Below are 22,385 nucleotides of genomic sequence, written 5' to 3'. Positions count from 1 at the left end.
GTCAGGTGGGCCTTAGAAAGCATCACTACGAACAAAGCTAGTGGAGGTGATGGAATTCCAGTTGAGCTATTTCAAATCCTGAAAGATGATGCTGTGAAAGTGCTGCACTCAATATGCCAGCAAATTTGGAAAACTCAGCAGTGGCCACAGGACTGGAAAAGGTCAGTTTCATTCCAATCCCTAAGAAAGGCAATCCCAAAGAATGCTCAAACTACCGCACATTGCACTCATCTCACACGCTAGTAAAGTAATGCTCAAAATTCTCCAAGCCAGGCTTCAGCAACACGTGAACCGTGAACTTCCACATGTTCAAGCTGGTTTTAGAAAGGCAGAAGAATAAGAGATCAAATTGCCAACATCCGCTGGAAAATCGAAAAAGCAAGAGAGTTCAGAAAAACATCTATTTCTGCTTTATTGACTATGCCAAAGCCCTTTGACTGTGTGGATCACAATAAACTGTGGAAAATTCTGAAAGAGATGGGAATACCAGACCACCTGACCTGCCTCTTGAGAAACCTGTATGCAGGTCAGGAAGCAACAGTTAGAACTGGACATGGAACAACAGACTGGTTCCAAATAGGAAAAGGAGTACGTCAAGGCTGTATATTGTCACCCTGCTTATTTAACTTATATGCAGAGTACATCATGAGAAACGCTGGGCTGGAAGAAGCACAAGCTGGAATCAAGATTGCCGGGAGAAATATCAATAACCTCAGATATGCAGATGACACCACCCTTATGGCAGAAAGTGAAGAGGAACTAAAAAGCCTCTTGATGAAAGTGAAAGTGGAGAGTGAAAAAGTTGGCTTAAAGCTCAACATTCAGAAAACTAAGATCATGGCATCTGGTCCCATCACTTCATGGGAAATAGATGGGGAAACAGTGGAAGCTGTGTCAGACTTTACTTTTGGGGGCTCCAAAATAACTGCAGATGGTGATTGCAGCCGTGAAAGTAAAAGACGCTTACTCCTTGGAAGGAAAGTTATGACCAACCTAGATAGCATATTAAAAAGCAGAGACATTACTTTGCCAACAAAGGTCCATCTCGTCAAGGCTATGGTTTTTCCAGTGGTCATGTGTGGATGTGACAGCTGGACTGTGAAGAAAGTTGAGTGCTGAAGAATTGATGCTTTTGAACTGTGGTGTTGGCGAAGACTCTTGAGAGTCCCTTGGACTGCAAGGAGATCCAACCAGTCCATCCTAAAGGAGATCAGTCCTGGGTGTTCATTGGAAGGACTGATGCTGAAGCTGAAACTCCAATACTTTGGCCACCTCATGTGAAGAGTTGACTCAATGGAAAAGACCCTGATGCTGGGAGGGATTGGGGGCAGGAGGAGAAGGGGATGACAGAGGAAGAGATGGCTGGATGGCATCACCGACTTGATGGGCATGAGTTTGAGTAAACTCCGGGAGTTGGTGATGGACAGGAAGGCCTGGCCTGCTGTGATTCATGGGGTCACAGAGAGTCGGACACGACTGAGTGACTGAACTGACTGACTGAGGTGAAGACCTGAAGAGGGGCAGTTTTGGGGGTAATAATGAGAGGTCGATCTGGTGGGGGGCAGGGGTTGGTGGGCTGGGCACTCTGAACTGCGGATCCTGGCTCTGTGTCTCCTCCTGGAGACTCAGCTGCTCTGTCTCAGGACTGGGACCCTGGGTCACAGAGATCCTGTTCCACAGGGACCCTGCCTGGTAACTGGGAGAGTGAACAAAGCCTGGGCCTTGAAGTGGGGAAGGCTGGCAGCTCTGGATGCCACTCCCCTTGGCTCTTGTCCCCTTAGCCCTCACCAGGATGCCTACCTCAGCAACGGTTGATCTGGTTTGAGAAACAATGTACAGGTCCCTCTGTCCTTGTCTTTTGAAGTAAAAGGCTGACTCACAAGTTAATGATTGGGAAATGTGAAATTGTGGAAACAAAGAATGGCTGTTGGGCTGGGGAACTAGTAACAATTGGACTATAAATCTGCCACATGGCAGAATCTCCAAACTCCTAGCTCCCTGAAAGATACAGATACAGGCCTGACACACATTTCTAGGATGTTTTACCAGGAAGCAGACCCCCACCAGATGAAAACCGCTGACCCCAAGAACAGAGACCCTACATTGGTTGAAACCAGAAAGTTGATGATACTTGAAATTTCAACTTAATGTCAACCTATCAGAGAACTATCTACGAGCTGATCATACCCTGCCCCTTGAACACTATTAAACTCCTCACTACCTCCTCCAGGGTGGGTCACACAGTCTTGAGGGCATTAGCCTTTGTCTGGCAAAGCAATAAAAGTTACTCTTCCCTACTTTACCCAGAACTCTGTTTCCAAATTTCTATGCGGCACTGGTGAACAGAGTTCCAGCAATAGTTGCTGCAGCCCTATTTGATCGTGAGGGGCTGTTGGTACATAGGCAACTCAAGAACCCCTCAATTTGGTTGGGTAGGCCATGTGTGGGGTGGTGGTGACTGTGGGATTAAGGCAAGCAAGGGCAGCTGCTGGGAATGAGGAGCTAGGTCTCTGCAGGTTTGAGTCTGGGAGAGGTGTGGGGGGCCTGTGCCAGGGGCTGCTGAGACTGATGACTTACCTGGCTGGGGATGCATGTCAGCCCTCTGCTCAGCCTGGTGCTGTTGGGACCTGGTCTGCAGATGAGATGGGTGGGGGGGAATGGCAGAGTCCTCACTGCCCCCACCCTACTGGGTGTGGCCCGAGGGGTGGTGGGGAGTTCATTTCTCGAGGGGACACTTGCCTACTGCCCTGGACTGTGCTCCTTGAGGAAGGGGCGGGGTAGGTGGGAGGAGCCTTGGAAGGAATTCTTGAAAACAAATTAAAGTGGGAACACAAAATCTATGAGAAGAAAATGGAAATGAAAATATACAAAAGTACTGTACAACACTCTGGGGATGAAAAAAAAAAAGTCAACCTAAGAAAGAGAGAAAAGATTTTATCTGAGCTAAACTGAGGTTTTTCACCCAACAGACAGTCTGAGAGCACTATGAGGACCATTTGACAAAGAAAGGTGGGGAGGTCAGTATATATGTGATTTTCGTTAAGGGGATACTAGCAATCCAGCTCACATCTCAGGAGAAGGTTGCTGCTAGTCATGAGCAGCAGACATCTTAGTTAATGGTTTTAGTGCTTTTTCTTAGTATGGGAAGATGTAAGAATCCAGGTTCATAAAAATTTTCTCCTGAAATCTGTCTAAAGGCCTTTTCTGTCACTTTTTCCAAAACACAGAGTGCCTTGCCTCATCCTGATCTTCCCCTTCTTTTCAGGGTCTGTTTTAAGTCAGTGACTGCAGTGGCTACTGACTTCATTTTTGTAGAATGGCAACATTTTTTGTTTTACAATCCCTTTTGGTCTTAATTTCAACCAAGGCTTGGCGGGCGGGGGGCGGGGGGTACATTTCATGACCAGTTTGTCTCACGGCACTAGGAATGCTTATTCCCAGGTCAGTCGGAGATTTCACTGATGGCCATTCAGTGTGCTATTACTGGACTAGGCCCTATTAACAGTAACCAATAGCCTTTGGACTGCATATCTCACTAGTCTGTTTTGGTCCAGGAAGTTGTTTCCTCTTGTTGCTTCTTCACATATCTAGTTACACGAGCATTATCATGAATCTTATGCAACTATATGTTTGGTCAGTCATTTCAAGTTGCCTAATCATCATTGATTTTATCTGAGGCTTGGTCACACATTTGATAATGCAAGGAACAATAATCAGGTAAAATAAGCAGAATATAAGATATATATCCAGTAACTTAATAAGGTCATAAGTTAAGTATTTAAGCTAAGAATGTCTATTAGGTGTGGCACAGTATTTACCCAGGTGGTCTGACCCGTCTATTCTGCACCCGTCGCTATCTTTAAGGGAAATTATATATTGGCATTGCATATAAAGTTCCTCAAATATGTTTGCACATACAAGGCAAGTGGTGGTGGGTCAGCATGAACCCTTACAAGGTTGAGAAAGGAATGTTACTTTCTAAGGAATTACGTGGCTGGTACCTGGAGAAAAATTGATCTTTATGGTCTAGCAGCATTTCTGCCAGTGTGGAGGTCTGTTTAACCACCTGGCAGCTTGCACAATACACGCTTGAGGGAAAGGAGGAGGCCAAAGGGCAGAGAAAGTTTTATGTTTACATTTTTTTGGTCTTGCCTTAAGATCTGAATTTTTATTTCATCAACCTGAAAAAATGCAGAATAAGCACAGATCACAGATTCCTCTGGGAGGAAAGGACTGTAACCAGTTCTTCTTACCTGAGTCTGTAGATTCAGGGTAACCCCAGTCACGGTTCAAAGAGGTTTGTTGTCTGTTTTTCCAGAGCCTGATATTGAGTCTAAATTGCTGGACAAATGGAAATGTATGAGAATAATCTTGGCATGTTTGTAAACAAAGAACAAGGAGAAGAGATTGGCACGTTAACTTCTTTAAAAGGTAATAATTAAATCAATATGATACTGTCTCAATAATGAGAAAATAGTTCAGTGGAATAGAGTCCAGTAACAAAGATTCTTGCAAAAATATGAAAAGTTGCTATCTATCATTAAACAGTTAAACCTCGGAAAAATGAGTGAAGCGTTTAGAGGAATTCTTGGAAGGAGAAGACCGTTCTGTTTCCTGTTCACTCAGCACTCACTAGCAAACACAACAAATATTTGTTGAATGAATGCTCATCCCTGGTAATCAGAGAAATGCAAATTAAAGCAACTACATATCTCATTTTACTTATCAGATTGGCAAAAATAAAAACAAAAACCTGATAATACCCTGAGTTGGCAAGAGCATGAGGAAGTGAGTACTGTTGTATGCCGATGGTGAGAGTGTGAACTGATAGCGGTCTTTTGTGGTTTGTGATAGTACAAAACTGAAAATAGCACAAACGTACATTACTGGGGGCTCACTAAATAAACAAGGCTGCTTCCTGTCCTGAGCAACTTAACAAGAGGGTTAGTCCACGTGACCCGGAGTCCAGGACGCGTCATCATCGTGTGTGAATAGCCAGGATTCATCAACTCTGCTACCACTATATTTGTTTAAAGTGCGAGTCTGTACCGGACTGTGCAACCGAGCCGGGAAGGGCTCAGGGCCGCCCCGCCACGCTGTCACCGCCGGGCCTCCGAGGAAGAGTGGCGTTTACTCTCGACTTCGGAGGCGAGTGTTCTTTTCTTTCTAAAATCTTCCTCTCTCTCTCACACACACGCACACACTCATTCACTCATTCACTCACTCCGCGCGCCCTCTGGTGGGCAGAGTGGGGGAAGGAGAAGGAAAGGAACTAACCGCTACGGGGCCGGGGGGTGGGGGCGCGGGGGTGGGGGCGCGGGGGTGGGGGCCGACCCGGAAGCGAGAAGGCAGAGGTGGCCGGGAGGCAGATACCGCCCGCAGCCAAACCGGTGACCTCCCGTCGTATCCCGGCGCGGTAGTCCCTCCTGCGGCTGCTAGGGGCCGCCCGCGCTCCTGCTGGTGCCCACACGGGGCTTTTCCTGCCTGTACTCGCTTTTAACACTGCTTTGCACACACAGTTCCTCACCCTGAGGAGCTCTTCCCTCCCACATCCCTTAGTTCCCAGCAGACACCTTCTTTGACTCCATACAGATCAAACCCTTTGGAGTGATGTCCCCTTATAAGCACCTCAGACCTCCCCTCCCTATTAATAGACTTGCCCTTGTGATTCCTGTCTGCCATCCACCCAGGCTGTGGCTTTCTTAAGGACAGGTGTACTAAGGCGCTTAGTGATGGCCGCCTCTTTGCGACCCCATGGACTGCAGCCCGCCAGCCTCCTCTGTCCATGGGATTCTCCAGGCAAGAGTACTGGAATGGGTAGCCATTTCCTTCTCCAGGGGATCTTCCCAACTCAGGGATCGAACCCAGGTCTCCTGCATTGCAGGCAGATTCTCTATCATCTGAGCCAGACAGCACAGTATTTATCTTGCTCACCGTTATAACCAGTGCCTGAGAAAATGCTTGGCATCTGGACCAGTGCAGCACTCGGGAGCCAGGGCCTGTGTTGGAGGGAGGCAGGCCAGGGCACCGACACAGCACAGGCGGAGCGGAGAAAGTTTATTAGACAGCCAGGGCGCAAACACATATTTACACGGATCGCGCGGGGACATTAAAAGAAGCAGAGGCGGGGACGCGACGTTCCGGGAGCGGCTCAGACGAGTTCCACCTTGGCATTAGGGTACACCGCCACCACGTCGTAGCCCTCGGGCGGCTTGACGCGCGCCTTGGCGTGGCTCTCGCAGTAAAGCCGCTCGTCCAGAAAGAAGTAACCGCGCTGTTTGAGGTTCAGGCCGCAGTCGCTGCACATGAAGCACTCGGGGTGGTAGAGTTTGTCCCGCGCCTTGACGATAGTGCCCCTAGAGGGTGATCGGAGAGGACGGCGTCAGGGGCTGACAGCTCAGTAAAGCACGGCCCTACTCAGGGCCTCGGACGGGGAACGCTGGGGGCAGGTGGGGAAGGCACGGGAGGTACTCACACGATGCCGTGGCCGCAGCGCGTGCATTCGGGCAGCCCCTGCAGGCCACTCAGCGGAGCGCCTAGCTTGCTGGTCGTGGGCTTGAGGTTCCGGGGACCGCCAGGTCCGGGCCGTTCCCCTGAAAGCCAGAGAGCGATTTGCCAGAGCCCGTTGCGGAGGTCAGAAAAAGCGGAAAACTTTACTTCTGCGGAGTGCGGGGCTGCGCCCTACTTTCGGAGCCACCCGCAAAGAGACTGGGGAGGGGGTTGGAGGGGCGTGAAAGGAGGAGTTGCGATTCCAGTGGAGTGCTGATCAGAAAGCCCCGGTGCAGCGAGGGGTGTGAGGAGGGGCAGAGAACACACGATGCTGTTCAGTCGCTAAGTCACGCGGGACACGTGGGAGGGGCTAATGGCTGGGAAGCAAGACGTGGGGTCGCGAAAGCGCCGATAGGTTAGGTCCTGAGGGCGGAGTTTGCTACCTCAAGGAGTGTGAAGACAGGTGGGGTAAAGAAAAGAGTCCTACCGCCCTCGCCGGCCTCCAGCATGCCCTGCAAATAGCGGAAAGAGCCTGACTGCTTGGGCTCCGCAGCTGCAGGCTCAGCTGGCTCCCGAAGCATCCTGTACACCTCTGAGCCCAGGTCGACTCCGCAGTCGCGACTCCTCGGAAGGCCTCTGGCTGGGTCAGTGCTGGACGAAAGAGATGCACGGAGGGACAGGGTTGCAGTACCAGCCTTCCCCTGCCAGTTCAGAGTTCTGGTGAGGTTTCATGAGTCAGAATGCAACCAGCTGAGACTCAAGGTTAAGGGTCAAGATGGGACCTGGTGTGAGATTTGAGGGATCAGGAATTAAGATGGGATCTGGGTAGGGCATCCAAGGTCCTGCCTCTGTACTACCTGTGGGGTGGAGACACGTGCAGGGCACCCATCTGGGCCAGTAAAGTAGCCTCAGTGTTGCTGCCATTGTGAGGGGCTGGGAGGCGAGGCGACTGCCCGTAAGGAGATCCCAAGCCCGGCCTGCCATCTTCTGGCCCAAGCCCGGTGGCTGAGGGCCGCCTGCTTGTCAGTGGACTGCCGTCCTAGGAGAGAGAGAAACCGGAGGCACTGGGAGACCCTCTGTGGTACACCCACCTGTGCCCTGCTACGCCAAGCCTTCTTGGGTGTTGGCTGACTACTCTTGCTCAGGCATCTCTGGGCTATGGTGCCTAGTCAGGGAACGGGTCTGTGGAGGAAAGGCTGAGCCTTGGGCCTGGTTCAACCCCTGAAGAAATGAGAAATGCTTATGGAAAGTCAGACACAAAAGCCCTGAATCCTTGAGACTCAACCTTGGCTCATGAGCCCTGTGGTGGTTCTGACTCCCACTGCCCATGTGGGTGGTGTTTGGGCAGGACCATGCCAAGAAGCCTTTTAAGGCCAGCATGCCTGTTGCAGAGTGTGTGGCTTCCTTGCGATGGTGGTCCTGGTGACAGGTTTTTTTACCTGTCAGAACCGCGCTGGGTACTAGATGGGCCCATGGCTGAGAATGCAAAACAGGAACTCCTGTTCTACAGCCAGGAAAGGTCATCAATCATTGTGTCCCAGGACCCTTTGGCAGGAGCAGGAGGTTTAAAGGTACCATTGTGGTACTTCCCTGGTGGTCCAGTGGCTAAGACTACAGTCCCAATGCAGGGGACCCAGATTTGATCCCTGGTCAGGGAATGTTATCCCACATACCACAACTAAGGGTTTGATTGCTGCAACTAAAAATCCAGCAAGCAATGACAACAAAGCTCAAAGATCCCTCATGCTGCAGCTAAGACCCAGTACAGCCAAATAAATTTTTTTTCTTTAAGAAAAGGTACCATTATGAGGTCAGCCTCCTCTAGGCCTGTATTTTCACCCCCACTTCCTGCTTCCCAGGCAAAAATGGGTGGCCTTCCATAGACAGAGCAGATGAGGGGCAGAGAACAGGCCAGGGCTCAAAGCTCCCCATCCCATGACCCCACAGCCAGCCTGATGCCCATGACAGAGTCATCTAGGAGAAGGATGCCCTGAATATGCCTCCTCAACCCATGAGAAGAGGGAAGTTTCTTTACAGGTGCGGGTCTGAATGGGGACTGGGGACCTTTGTCCCTGCAGTGCTCAGGGCCGTGTTTCCTCTAGTTTGTAGGTACATAGGCCTGTCCTCAGCAGTATGCTAACAGGCATGCACACTCTCACAATACCTTTACAGACACACCCATGCAGGAAGGCAACACACATGGATCAGCCAGTCCACCTACATACACCTAATCACACAGAGTTATGTGTACTTGGAGCCAGAGCTGGTCATGCTGGGGATGACCATGTCCCTATCCATTGACAGGGACACAGTTGGTAGCCAGAGCACCCTGACTTTAGGGTAGGGCCCAAGAGCCCAGGCCATGAAGGTGTCCTCAGCCCCAGTCTGGGAGGAAACATATAAACTGTCCCTCCACTCTACAGTGTGAACAGGGCTGTCAGGTGGGAGGAGAGGAGGCCTACCATAGGGGGAAAGAGCAAGCCTAGGACTCGGGCAGCCTCCATCTGGGGCACAGTTGAGCCTTCAGGGCTTTGCCCAAGCTGCTGCTTTCTGCAGGCTCTGAGCTGGGCAGGAGCATGAGGAATGGGTGAACTAGCAGCTGAGTGACTGAGCAGGGTTGGAGTCCCAGCTTCTCCCACCCTAAAAGACAAAGGAGAGGGTCTCTCGCTGCCCAGGTGGGCCCCCATCAATGAGGCAACAGCAGCAGAAAAACCTTTACCCCTCTGGGTCCAAGAAAAGCCCCTGAGAAACCCGAGCACTCTCCCACGTGTGTCTGCAGGGCAGGCAGGCCAGGGCTGGCCTGGCCTCTAATGGGGACCAGATGGGCCATGGACTGTGGGGGCAGGGCTGGGCCCCATACAAAAGAGGCTTCAACAGGATGCGGGGCTAGAAGGACCTAGAGGAAGAAGGCCCTCAACTTACCCCTGCCCAGCAGGGTGTGGGGGTTTACTGCAGGGTCATCAGAGCCCCTGCCCCTCCCATGGCCACCCATGTAGCAGCCTCTCCGCGGTTAAGACACACGTGATGACCTCAGTGTTGGTTGAGTCCCAGCTTTCTCACTTACTCACTGAGCCAGCTACTTCACCTCTGTGAACCTGAGTTTCCTCATCTGTGAAAGGGGAACATGATGGTTTCTATATCATAAGTTCCTGGTGGGTATAAAATGAGACCTTTGCATATAAAGCGCTGAGCGTAGTGCGTGGCACGCATCTATCATTGGATGAATGGCTGTCATGAGCATTCCTGAGCCCCCACTCCTGAACTTCCCCTCTCCATGATGTGCCCGAGTGCTCTCGGGGCCCGAGTCTCTGCCAGCTGCTGATTTAGTTGTTGAAGCCTCGATGTGTCACTCCATAGCATGGGGGTAACCGTGGGCTTGCTCATCAGCTCCCACGTGCCTGTGGTCAGAATCTGGGACACTCAACTCGGACAGAGGTGGGCACTAAATCCAGGTGAGCAGGTGGTACCTCCCAGAGGCCGAGCTTCGACTCTCTGCTTGTCTGGAGAGGACAGGCTGAGTCCTGCACTGCCTGCTGCACCTGGCTTGCCTTAAACCATCACCTGGTTCTCAGCTCAAATGCCACCCCCTCTGGGAAACCTTTCCCGATCACCATCCTTCCTTCACTGTGGGCTGTGTTCCCATGTGAGGCCTGAGAGAAGTCTTCTATGACCCTATATGGAAGGAGGGCCTGAAACCCCAGTTGGTGAGTGCCAGGGTACCTTGTGCTGGTCTGAGGGCCAGCTGTGGTTTTCCCCTCCTGTGATGGCTCCAGCTGGGCCCACCCCCGTCCCCCCTGCAGGCAGAAGGTGGGAGCAGTATGGGGACAATGGGCCCTGTGTCTGTGTTACTGAGGACACGACCGGGCAGGGGCTGGGTGGGGGTGTTTCTGTCGCCACCCATGGAGCTCATGACCTTTTAAGTACAAAATGGGGGCAGTAGCTAAGAGGTTGCCCTGCTGCTTGTGGAAAATCCCTCTGCTTCCAGCCTGAGCCACCAGCAGCCTGGCCCTTGAGGAGGTCAGTGAGGGGAAGTGTGGGGGCAGGGGGAACTGCCCTCCAGCCCCTGGCCCCCCTGGCCCAGAGCCTCTCCCGGAGGACTCAGCAGACCTGAGCTTCACTTTGCAAAGCCTGACACTTACACGTGAGTGCTGGGCTCATGCATGAGCTGGGGGCCTGCACCATGCTGTCCCCATTTGTCAGCCCCATATCAGGCCTGGCTGACTTGTCTATGTCTCCCACCTCCTGTCCCCATGGGTCTATGGGACTATGAGGAGCAAGCTCCTGAGACGCAGGTGTGGCCACAGATCTCTGCACGAACAGCTGAGGTCTGGGGCAGAGGAAACTGAGAGCCCTTAGCCCTCCCCTCTGCTCCCAGCCACCCCTGGGACTTTTCTCTGAGCCTCTGGTGCACAATCTCACCTCTGGGCCTCTGTATGTGCTTTACTTTGTACGTGGCACACTTCTCTCCAAGCCCCTTTGTTTGCCTTATTCTTCCTAGACCCTCAGGTCATGGCTTGGATATGCCCTCCTCCAGTTCTCTCTGACCCCTTGATTGAGTTTTATACCTCTCTGGACTCCTTCGACCCCTGGCTTCTGCCATCCCAGAACTGCTAGGTGCTTCTCCCCTTCCAGAATGGGCACTTCCTGCATATGGTATATATCTGGCCTCAGGGATGCCAGTAAAAGCAAAGTTGGAAACAAACATCAGAGAGAGATGGGGGCTGGGATAGGTGGTGAGGGCAAGACCACAGCAAATCCTTCCCTCTGGTACATATAGCAAAGCCGCCATGGAGAGACAGTGGAGATGAGAGATAGTCCCATATGCTAGGTCCCAAGTTCTGGATCCATCACAGACCAGTCGAGTTTCCACCTTGTTTAAACTCTGTGGCCCCAGAGATGTCAAGTTCACTCTGGATACCTCAGCCTTGCCACCTGGGCTACCCCTCAGGCCCATGGCAAAATGAGGCCCTAACGCAGCCTGGCCTCACCTTACATTCCTTGAGGACGGCACCATAGCTGTGACTCTTGTCATACACAGAAAGGTAACTGAGCAGATAGGCCTGCAGCCTGAGGTCTGCTAGCTGCAACTGCAGAATGGCTGGGAGAAAACTTCAGTCTTGGATAGGCAGGGCAGTGCCTTATATTCTAAGGTTGGCTCTGGCCAGGTAGGTGCCCAAGGTTAGGATGAGACAGAAGAGTACCCCATAACCTGTGGTCACTCCACAGCCTGTGGCTGTCCCCCACCCTGCCCCCAAGCCTGGTGACTTCCTCCTGATTTGGCATCACTGGGCAACCCAGCTGGGTAGGTGGTAGCCCTGAGCCAAAGCCTGGCCCAGTCCCTGCCCATCACAGGCACTATTGTCCCACAGTCCAGGACTGCCTGGGGTACCGGCAGAGCCCACTGCAGGTACCCATCACCTGGGGAGCACCTGAGGGGGCATGGACAGGGCTCGGAGAAGCCTTCTGCTTCAGTCTCTGGCGTGGGCATCTGAGAACCACAGTGAGGACATCCGCAGTTAAACCTGTGGGTGAGGCCCAGCCTCTCTGCCCTGGGCTTGCTCTGAGCCAGGCCAGGCTAGGTCAGGTGGTGTAAGTACAAACCTGGGCCTCGGAGTCGATGTGGATCCTGTGTGCCTGAGCCTTGTCCTCTGGGGTATTGGGCCAGCTCCTGCCTTCAGGCCTGTGGCAGAAATTAGGATGGTCACAAATCTCTGCTTATTAGCCCACTATGCCTGGGACGAGGACCAAGAAGGGTTGGGGTCTGGGCCCAGGGCCACCCTGGACCAGACTCGGTACTCTGCACGGATGAGGATTACCACCCCAGCACTTTCCCCTGTACCAGAATGGCGGCCGTTTCGGCAAGGAGACACAGCTCGGGATCCTGGGGTAGGCTGTGTGTCCCTTCTCCACCAGCTGCTCCTTCCCACTCTGGTCTGGTTCCTAGGAAGGAAGCCCTACAGCTTCCCCACTTTTCCACCCTCTCTGTCACCCATGGAAGCTCTGCACAGAGAGGGCCAAGCTCATGGCGGGCGGGGCAAGCCAGGCCTCACACACTGATCAGCTGGGAGCCCACCACTCCTCCCTCTTCCATCCACAGCTCTGCCCAGGCCTGCGGGTCAGGCACCCGGGGACTGTGGGGGGAAGTGAGATGGAGGCTCTGAGGGGTGCACCTCCCCTCCTGTAGCCGCCGGCAGAGTCATCACCAATGTCTGCCCAGCCCAGATGGGAAACAGGCCATTAGGAAATTCCTGCTTCGCCATAGAAACCAAAAGCCAAACACCACTCAGGAGGGAGAAAAACATCATAAACCTGCCATCAGTGGGGCAGGCGGGGCCGGGAGGCTACAGGCCTGGGGCCCAGTCCTGCCACCAACTAGTCCTGTGAGAAGGCAGGCCAGGAGGGTGTGTGGACCCTGGACTGGCAGGTGAGTGTGAGTGAGACTGGTTACATCAAAGGGGAATAATGTCCCAACTCCACCCCACAGGGCCTCCTGGGACTTCTCAGGGGTCTCACCACTGGGTTAGCAGCTCAACCCTGCCCCTCTCCCTCCACTCAGAAGAGGATTTTAACGATCTGACCACACCTGTAGTCCACAGTCCCTCTGCTCTTGCTCACCACTGCCCATTCCCTGGTCCCCTGCAGGCTACCTCTCTCCTCCACAGCTTTTCAGAGGCCTGTGGCACCAAGGCTATGCGGTCCCACCCCCACTGGCATCTGGCTCCAGCACCCTCAGCCATGCTCCCAAGTTACTGCCCTAACTCACAGTTAACTATGGCCTGGACATACTCAGAACTCTGCTGGGATAAACCTAGGACATCTCATGTGGCTCTTTGGCCTTATACTTCCTTGAAGTCCTGCCCAGAAGAGAGGTACAAGCCTGAGGTCTGAGGATCAGAGGGTACAAAGTACCCAGAGCCAGGAGAGTAGCCCAAGGCATCAGATTGGAATGAAAGGCTTATTTGTGTGTCAAATTCCACCCCCAGATCTCCACACTTTAGACTGGGCAGGTAGCTCTATCTGCCATCTTTAAGGCCCCCAAAGGGTGGGCTGGGCAAATCCATCTTGTGTCACATGTAATAGGTGACAGGGATCCGACCAGAGGCCCTGGGGTTGGAGCTGATGCCAGGAAGGTCCTGGACCTACAGAACGTGCCCAGGTTAGCTTGGACTGCTGGATATCTGACTGAGTTCCAGACAAAGTAAGCATAGCAGGGAAGCTGGGCCTTTACTTCACTTTTCATCCTGTGATGAATTGGAATTAGTCTGTGGAGGATTAGAGCTCTCTGTACACAAGACAGTAGGTAGGCAGGCTGGCCTGGGCAGAGCTCCACACAGAAGCTCCCTCCAGCCAGTTCGCCAGGTCCATGTCTGGGCCTCAGGCATAAATCCTGGCACAGCAGGCAGGACAGAGCAGGATCAGGGGCCTTGTAGGTGAGAAAGTCCCCAGGACAAGAGATGCTGGCCCAGAAAGTCAAGGTGGTCCTTGTCTTGATCCCCCAGAATCTGCATACATGAGAATTAGAGATAGGGGGCTGGGGGAAAGGACCCCAGCTTTTCAACCTGACTGAGCAGACATTGTATGTCACTAATTCCAGATCCTCTGTTTTGAAGTTGAGGAAGCTAAGGGCTCTGATACTAAGTCACCAGCTGGAGGACAGCACAGTTCTCAAGTGCAGAGCTGGGGCTGGAACCCAGAATCTGTGATAGGAGACAATGTGCTCTCCCTGGCTCCATGTCCAGCAGCATCTGGGAGCTGAAACACCCAGAGTGGAACAGGTCAGGGGACCCCTGGCTCCATCCATGCCTAGCTCGGAACAAATGACCAGGGAAGGAAGGAAGGAAGGGGGACCTCCACCCTGCCCCCGTCCTGCCACCCTCCCCTGACATTATCCCCTCTGCAGACCTCCTGAGTCAGGCCCCCTGTGAGCCTCCCCTGCCCCTCGCCCCACTACTACGAGGGCTTCCTTTATCTGGCCAAGCAGAGTCAAGGCCAGAGGTGAGTCAGGGCCCAGGAACCCAGCCAAGCTGGGTGGCCTCATGGGCAGAGCAGTACTGATGTTTCCCCCAGCCAGCCTGTACCCCCGTCTCAGAGAGGGTGATGAGTGTGATCGTGCTTTATGGAGAAGGAAACCCAGGCTCATGGAGGTCATCTCGTGTACCTCAGAGCCCTCACAGTCTGGAAGAGAGCCAGCTCTGCTGAACTCCTGGGACAGGGCCTCCTCACTGCAGGCCAGGTGGAGTGTACCAGGCCCTGGACTTGCAACTGGGCCCACTCAGCCCGGAGAAGAGTCAGGGGTCCTGACTTCAGCCCAGAGCAGGGCCAGACTCAAATGGGGCTACTTCAGAAGCCTTCCCACCATGTTTAACGGCTCTGAGCCAATGGATTACCCTCTGCCCCACCAGCTCTAAGGCCTGGTTGGCCACGTTGTGGTTTGGGGAGAATTCGCCTACACACATCCACAGGGGATCGTGGAAAGTCCCTGCTAACAGGGAACGTGGCAGAGCTGAGCAATTATGTCTGACTTCTCTGGATCCAGGGAAGACAGGGGGAGGGAGATCCCGCTGAGGCAGGACCCAGCCAACTGCCATCAGCCTCAGCAAGGTTTGACGGGTCAGCAGTCAAGCAGAGGGAGTGGCATCTTTGGTGAGCCTGAGAGAGACCTAGGGTCAGACAAATTGTGCTTCCCCATCGCTCCACTGTGTGACTTGAAGCACCCTCCAAACTTTCTGAATCTCAGTTGTCTCACATGTAAAGTGGAGCCTATATTAGATTTTACCTTATCAAGTTGGTTTGACAGTTAAACAAGGTGTTGGCCGATAAAATTTTTTGAACTGCTCATCAAGCTGGTCACTCATGGGTGGGGAAAGGACAGAGATCACACGTCCCCGACACCCCCGGCGTAAGGCTACCCCAGGTCTTATTTCAGCCCTGATTTTGGGTTGTCTACTCCCTGCCATAAGACCCCAACATAGTTCCAGCAATAGATTAAATGGGGGCTCCTTCCTTTCTTAAGCCACCCACATCTCCAAACAGTGCCTTCCAACCCCCTGTGAGAGCGCAGCTCCTTAGGCTTGGGGTGCCAGGGAGCAGAAGCAGAAAGGCTGTGTGAGGCCCTGCTCACCCAGGATGCTGGTGACCCAGAATTCATCCTCCCCTAACTCACCCCCATCATTCTGGCTCAGCCTGCCCTCCGCGTACCTGCTCACGGAGAGCGTGAGGTGGTCACGGCAGCCCTTGATGCGGTTCTGTGCTTCCAGGTGTGTCATGAACTCTGTGCTCTCACCATTGATGGCCTGGATCAGGTCTCCAGGGCACAGGGCAGCCAGGGAAGCCTTGCTACCAGCATGGACCTGTGGGTGGACAAGCCAGATGGCTGGGCATTGGTCATTACATGGCCTTGCTGCAGGCTCTGCTACAGACCCCTGCCAACCCCAGAACTGTGCCAGTGCGGCCCTGCTGCCAATGTGACCTGCGGGTGGGCAGACCATAAGACTGACTGAGTTCCCACATGGCCTGGCTGGAGCCTCTGCGCTAAAGGCCCCGACTGCCGCTCACGGAGGTCTGGTGCGATATGATGGCATATGACAGGAGGTTCCTCTGGGCTGGAACAAGTACGATGTCACTCTTGCAGCCCGCATACATGCCCATGGACGTGCAGGGGACACACAGGGATATGTGCTCTCAAATAGGTAGTTAATTCCAAACATGGACACATAGCTTACATTGCCCCATCCAGCCAGACCACAGAGTAAGTCCCTTGACCTGACACTCAAACCCTTAGTGACCTTGTTTCTTCTCATCCCCACCCCTCCATAGTTACCTCCACCTACTGAACTGAACCCACACTCTATCCAGACCACGTGAATTACTCACAGGCACCAGAGAGCTCCCTCTTACCTCCACACTTCTGCAGGTGCTGTTCCCTCTACCTGGAATACACTCCTTTGACCCCCAAACCCTGGTTACCAGCTTACTCCTCGTCATCCTTCAGGTCTTAGGCTCTCCACAGAGGCATTTCCCCTTGGAGCCTCTCGTCTGGGGCCCCGCAGTACCCTGTGTGCCGCCTTTATCACTTAGCTCCCCTAACAGTGTTAGCACCTCATTCTGTGTTGTCACCTCCCCAGGCAAGTTGAGGGCCATCTACTTCCGGCTGCCAGCCTGCATTCCTGGATCACAGCTCGCTTTCCTCTGGAGGACAGGCACTGAGGCCACCCCAGTGCCACTGTGGACCCCAGAGCGTCAGCAGGGTCCACAATGGAGCCTCCTTCAATGCTGATCCCTTGACATGAGTCACATGAGGTTGGGGATAGACTCATGGGATGCCTAAGTAAGCAGCCTGGGGGGAATTCAGGCAATAGGACATCCTTTACCCTGTCTCTGGTCCCTGCACAGCCTTTGGAGAGATTTTAGGGACCCTCATTCTTCCCAGCCTCTTAGCTAGTGGCAAGCCATGGCTCAAGAGCGGTCAGTGACACTGTTCCTATGGGGCGGGAGCTCCTGGAAGCCTGGCCAGGCTCTGCTTAGCCAGTTCTCTGTAGTGAGTAGACAAAGCTGAGGTGCTGGCAGCTCCTTGGCTGGAGTTCTGGTGTGGGCACTGCCGAGCTGACCTGCGCCAAAATAGGCTGCCCCAAGGGATATTCTTCTAGACCATGATACCCTCAGCCACCATTAATATTCCCTTGTTGGACACTGGCACCAACATAGGCCTGTCTTCCCAGGGGAGGCACCTACTTGGCACCATTCCACCCTCCCCCCTCAAGGCCCTGCCAGGCCCCTCTCTTTCATGGATACCTGCTCTGTAGCAGGGCCTGGGCTCAGTGCTTTAGCCATAACTAGCTCATGGCAACCTCTCAACCACCTAATGAGACAGAGGCTGTTCTCACCCTTATTTACAGATGAAGAAAGAGAGGTTTTGGGTATGGGGTACTTTGCCCCATTCCCCATTCTGGAGAGGAGTCTTCTTCCTCATGGGGTGGCTAGCGGCAGGATGACTCAGCCAGTACAAGGGGTGCATTCAGGCCCCTGTGGGTGGAGGAAGTTCTCGAAAGCAGGGGTGGCTGGGGCTCTGCCAGCGCTGCTAGCTCGGGAGTTCTGGTCAGAGAGGGCGTGAGGCCAGGAAACCGTGACTCTCCCAATTGCCTTTACATGCATTGTTTCATTAGTCCTCAAGGCAAGCCTATTTCCTAGATGAGGAAACCAAAGCCCAGAGAAGCACAGGACACTCAGCTGATAACCGGCAGAGTTAGGGTTTCAACCCAACCAATTCCAAATCCTTTGTTCTTAACCACAGTGTGCATTTCTATAAAACATAGAGGTGTTCTGAGTAGAAGGATCAGCATGTATAATGGCTCATCTTGGATTGAGAGTAAACGCAGGCTTCTGTGGCCAAAATATCATTGGTGAGGAGAGAGTGGAAGAGATGAAATCAGAAAAAAAGCAGGGACCAGACCTGCAGGTCTTGTAGGCCCAGAAGAGAAGCTGGCATCTCTCCTGGGCAGTTGGGGAAAAGGGAGGATTCTAAACAGGGAAATCACAGGAGAGAGTTGAATGCAGGCCAATTTGTCTGGATGCTGAATGCAGGATAAACAGATAAAAGGAAGAAACAGAGGAGCAGTGAGGTCAGCTGGGAGACTGGGGCATGAACCAGCGGCCTCACCAAAGCAGTTACTTTTAAAGCCCCTGTGTCACTCCACCTGGTCTAGATGCAAAAAGCCCCTCCAGGGAGTTGGGCATACAGTTGGTGGTATTTGTTCAGGGCACTAGTTTCTAGGGACCTGGTAGTAGCAACACCAATTAGGATGCCAAGGCTGTCAGTCACTATAGTTTGTGAGGAAGGAGCCCTGGACAGTGTTTTTTTTGGGGGGGGGGGCTCTCCGAGGCTTTGTGGGCTGAGGTTGCATAGCCCCGGCTCTGCCAGGCAGCCAGCCTCCTCTCTGTCTGAGTGTGGCTGCCTCCATCGGGTGGGGGAAGCCCCATGAGTGTGGGAGGGGTTGGGTCTTGAACCCCCCTGGTAAGGACACTCCCACATATCATCAGTGTCTGCAGAATCACCCTTGAGGTACCTGCTGGGCAAGCTGTGGCCTGTGCCTCCTCAGCCCCGTAAATCTCCCCAGATCCCACCCAAACCCAGGCTCAGCCATCCTGGCTCCTCAGGCCTGAGCTGCTGCTATGTGACTTTGGGGGACAAAGGAGGGGTTCTTCCTGGCAAACTCGTTTCAGCCTGTCTGCCTGCCAGCGGCCTGCATCATGATCGGCTCCAAACAAGGCCGCTGCTGCTGCCGCTGTGACGTGTGGAGGCCTTTCCTCGGCGGGCAGGCAGCCGCGTGGGCAACAGATGTCTCTGCTCCCTGCCGCCTGCGGCCGTCAGCCGCCGCCACTGAGCCTGTCAGCGGCCTCACGCCCAGGGTGCCTGGCCGGCTGGCCTGCCTAGCACCCCCACGAGCCTGCCTTGGTGGGTGGACACACAGCATGACATTCACAGGCAGACACAGATGTGTTCCCGCCCCCTCACACACACACACACCGCAGGGCTCTCTCAGGAAAGTGGGAGATGAAAGGCTCCCGGATGCGCTGAAGGCCCACATCACTCAGCCCCAGAGACCTAGTGGCCGTGGGGTGAGGGCCGATGTGGGAATTCTCCCAGGACAGCTGGGCCTGCCTGTCACCCTGGCCCCCAGAAACAGTATTCCATGATGCCATGCCCTACCAGGTGCCCAACCCCTCCCAAGAACTAGAAAGACGTCTCAGAAAGCCCAGCCAGCTTGGTCCAGTCCCCATGGCAAGAAGTGGCGGAGGGGTGGGGGAAGGTGTTCTCAGTTCCCATGACACAGGGTCTCGAAGGCCAAAGTAGCCTGTGTGGGGTCAAGGGATAGCCCCAGGTCCCTGCCTTTCTTCCCTTCGTACTGGGAGCCTCCAAGGGCAGGGTTCTCTCTTCTTGGCCCCCTACACTGGGACTCCTAGGGGCAGAGTCTGGGTCTCCTCTTCTGGCCCTTCAAATATGGGACTCCAAGGTTGGGCCAGGATCCTGTCTTTCCCAGTTTGGGCACCCCCTGACAGGGACAGAGTCCTCTCCTCTGCTCTCCTGTCCTCCCTGGATTAGCCACCACCCAGGGCTGTGCCCCCTCCTCTTCCTCTGCTGTCCTAAGCCTGGGGCAGTGCATGGCCAAGGAAACTTGAGGAACTGGGCTGAGGTTATCCTGGCCCCTGGCCTTGTGAATATTGTGGGGAAGGGGTCTCACAACTGCACAGACAGGCCTCCCCTTCCCCTGGAAACCAAAAATTCCTGGTCACTTCCCCTTAGGACAACTGAGGTCATGAATGAGAGACTGACCAAAACCAGAGAGGGGACCTGGCTGGATCTTTCTTTCTTCAGTTTCAGAGAGGACCCCAGACCTCTTTGGGGTCACACAGCTCTGCTGGCAGGGACCCTTGATAAGGGAAGGGGTCTCTCAGTCATTTTGCCCCAAATCTTCAGGAGGAGTTCAAATGTAAGCAGCATTTCTGGGCCTCTGTTGACCAGTTCTGATCCCTGGCCCATGACTTTGGTCCTTCCGTGGCCTGCGGTTGAATCCCCCCAAATGAGGCCAGCAGGGAGGCTGCTTTGTGAACTCTTTGGGGGGGGATCTTCCGAGGGACAGGGCAGGCAGGCCCATGGAGAGGGGGAGGGGTTGGGGCGGCGCTGCCCAGCCTGGAAGCCGCCTCTACAGCCTGTGGGTCACCGAGGCCAACGCTTGGCCTCCGAGCCCCCAGGACGTCGGGGATCCGGGTCCCGAGTGGACCTCAAGGGCTGGGTCTCAAGGTTCAGGACCACCCCGCCGCCCTGTGGTCGCTGGACTCACCCGCGAGATGGTGAGGGGTACGCTGAAGTCCCGGCCGCCCACCAGGCGGAAGCCCCAGGGTGAAGGGCCGCGCAGGGTCACCGAGTGGGGCATCGCGAGCCGGAGCCGCAGCCGGAGCTTGAGCCGGACACTGAGGAGCCGCCGCCGTCCCCGCCGCCGCCTGGACGCCGCGCCCCGCCCCCGGCCCGCCCGCCCCCTCACCCTCCCTCCTCCCGGCCCCCGCCCCCGCTCCCTGCGCGCCGGGATTGGCCCCGCTGCTGACCCGACCCTCCCACTTCGGGGGGCTCTGAGGACCCGCCCCTCAGCCCCGACCGCCTGCAGCCCGGCACCCCCACCAGGTTCTCAGAGACCCCGGACCCTGACGGCTCCGACGTCCGAGATCCTGCCCGAGTCTCAGCTCTGCGGGCTGCGGAAGCTCAAGCCGGGTCCTTTGAAGTTGCTTCTGAGGGGCGGCGCCCCAGCCCGGGGAAAGATGGGGGGCGGGGGCTACCCAGATGGGGGATGGGGCCTCGCCCGGTTTCGCACCTCCTCAGGGTCCTGGCAGGCAGTTCTGGGCCCCATCTCTCGCGTGCGAGGAGTCCTCTGAACCGCGAGCCCCGATGGGGAGCCCTGCCCCTGAGCAGACCCGGGCCAGTGTCACAGACTCAGGTTGACAGCCGGCAGTGCCGAGTATGGGAGGGGGCACAAAAAAAGTACCCGACCTGGCTTGGAGAGGTCAGGAAGGCTCTCTGGGGTGCCCTTACAAGTGTCACTGCTTCCCAGGACATCAGGCCTTCTCCAGCTGCCCTATCCTCCCAGGCTTTCTTCCTGCATTCATGGCCCTTTTTCATCCTCCCTTGTAAGGAGTTTTGGAAAGCTACCTACCTAGGAAAGGAGCAACTGTGTGGCTCCGGCTGTGGTTGTGCCACACTGCAGGGGTGTGAAGTACCTGAGCGGAGTGGAATCTGGGGCAGCCCTTCACTTGCGACCTTCCTGGCCTCTCTCAACCATTGTCCTTCAGGGTGCCGTGAAGGGTGCCATTGTCCGTCAAGGTGCCACGTTTGCAGGTGCTACGGCCTGGTACGGGCCCTACTGACCACCCTCAGGCCGTCATGGACACTTCGGCCTGGCTACATCAGGGAAGCACTGTGTGCTGTTCCAGACCCCGAGGAGGCCCCTCACTTAGCCATTCTTGATAACTCTGTGTGCCCTCTTGTCCAGCTTCTGTTAAGAACGCTGCCCTTGGGAGGCTAACAGGTTATGGGGTAAGATGGATCTGTCAGCTCTATAACACCTCAAGAAAGAGGACACTTGAGAGGCATGCACTTATGGTAGTCCAAGGAAGTGGGTGTGCTCTTCAGGGTGGAACGTGGGTGCCTCTCTGGGAGAAGGGCTGCTGTTTGCTGTCTGTTCAGGTGGCAGAGAAACATGAGTGGTGTGTGTGGCAGTGGTGTGTGTGTGTGTGTTGGAGGACATATTCGGGAATGCACGGGTTGGGGGGACATAACCAGAGAGTGCCAGCTCTTGAACTTTGAATTCTGTAAGCAAGGAGGTTTCTGCTCAACGCTGTACAGGCTTGTGTCCAACAGGGACCAACCAAGCAGAAGGGCTAGTAAAGAGTCGGTGGCTGGATGGTCTGTCAGGGGCCCTTAGGCCAGAGGATCCCCAGGACTTGGACTGCACTGAATGATGTGGCGACTGGGAGCAGCTAACATTGTCACTGACTGTCTGAGAACTAAGTGCACAGCATGACTGGGTGATCAGACACCTCATCGGCACTCCAAGAGCCACAGTGAATGTAAATAGTGCAGATCTTTGCTGTGGGGAGGTGGGACCTCAGGAGGCCGAGGAAGTTCCTGCCCAAGGCATCCCATAGTGGATTCCTGAAACTCTTCCTTAGACTTCTCCCAGCTTACACGCCCCACCAGGACTCCCAACCACCACCCCCATCCTGAAATTGCTTCACTGCCTTCCTCTTTACTTCCTTTGGGGGAAGTATATCACCCCTGTCCAGGAGTGGTCCTCTTGAGTATGTCTTTCCTAGCCCTTCAGGCTCTGGGCTGGGTAATCCAGCTCTGA

General features: G+C 54.5%; 1 protein-coding gene across 2 annotated transcripts; it reads right to left on the bottom strand.

Moving 5' to 3' along the window:
• Positions 1-6,040: 6,040 nt before the first annotated feature.
• On the bottom strand, positions 6,041-20,513 carry PDLIM4 (PDZ and LIM domain 4). 2 transcript variants are annotated; one of them, XM_043466004.1, is made up of 7 exons: positions 20,328-20,510; positions 15,688-15,839; positions 12,091-12,169; positions 7,347-7,528; positions 6,977-7,140; positions 6,476-6,593; positions 6,041-6,356 (listed from the first exon to the last, which is right to left on the bottom strand). In XM_043466004.1, exons 1-7 carry the CDS (start codon positions 20,418-20,420, stop codon positions 6,152-6,154), a joined length of 993 nt encoding a protein of 330 aa, XP_043321939.1. In that variant the 5' UTR covers positions 20,421-20,510; the 3' UTR covers positions 6,041-6,151. The 2 variants fall into 2 exon arrangements, with proteins under 2 accessions (XP_043321939.1, XP_043321940.1); XM_043466005.1 differs by lacking the exon at positions 6,476-6,593 and having other exon boundaries at positions 20,328-20,513.
• Positions 20,514-22,385: the final 1,872 nt, after the last annotated feature.

This window comes from Cervus canadensis, chromosome 4, assembly GCF_019320065.1.
Source record: "Cervus canadensis isolate Bull #8, Minnesota chromosome 4, ASM1932006v1, whole genome shotgun sequence".
Taxonomy (NCBI): domain Eukaryota; kingdom Metazoa; phylum Chordata; class Mammalia; order Artiodactyla; family Cervidae; genus Cervus; species Cervus canadensis.
The sequence above is the reverse complement of the archived record's forward strand: the minus strand, read 5'-3'. Positions and strand labels throughout refer to the sequence as shown.

Coding starts and splice junctions, on each gene's coding strand:
- PDLIM4 (XM_043466004.1), bottom strand. CDS start 20,420: ATGCCCCACTCGGTGACCCTGCGCGGCCCTTCACCCTGGGGCTTCCGC. Junction 12,170..15,687: donor CTCACGCTCTCCGTGAGCAG/GTACGCGGAGGG, acceptor TTTCTGCCACAG/GCCTGAAGGCAGGAGCTGGC. Junction 6,357..6,475: donor CGCTGCGGCCACGGCATCGT/GTGAGTACCTCC, acceptor ATCACCCTCTAG/GGGCACTATCGTCAAGGCGC.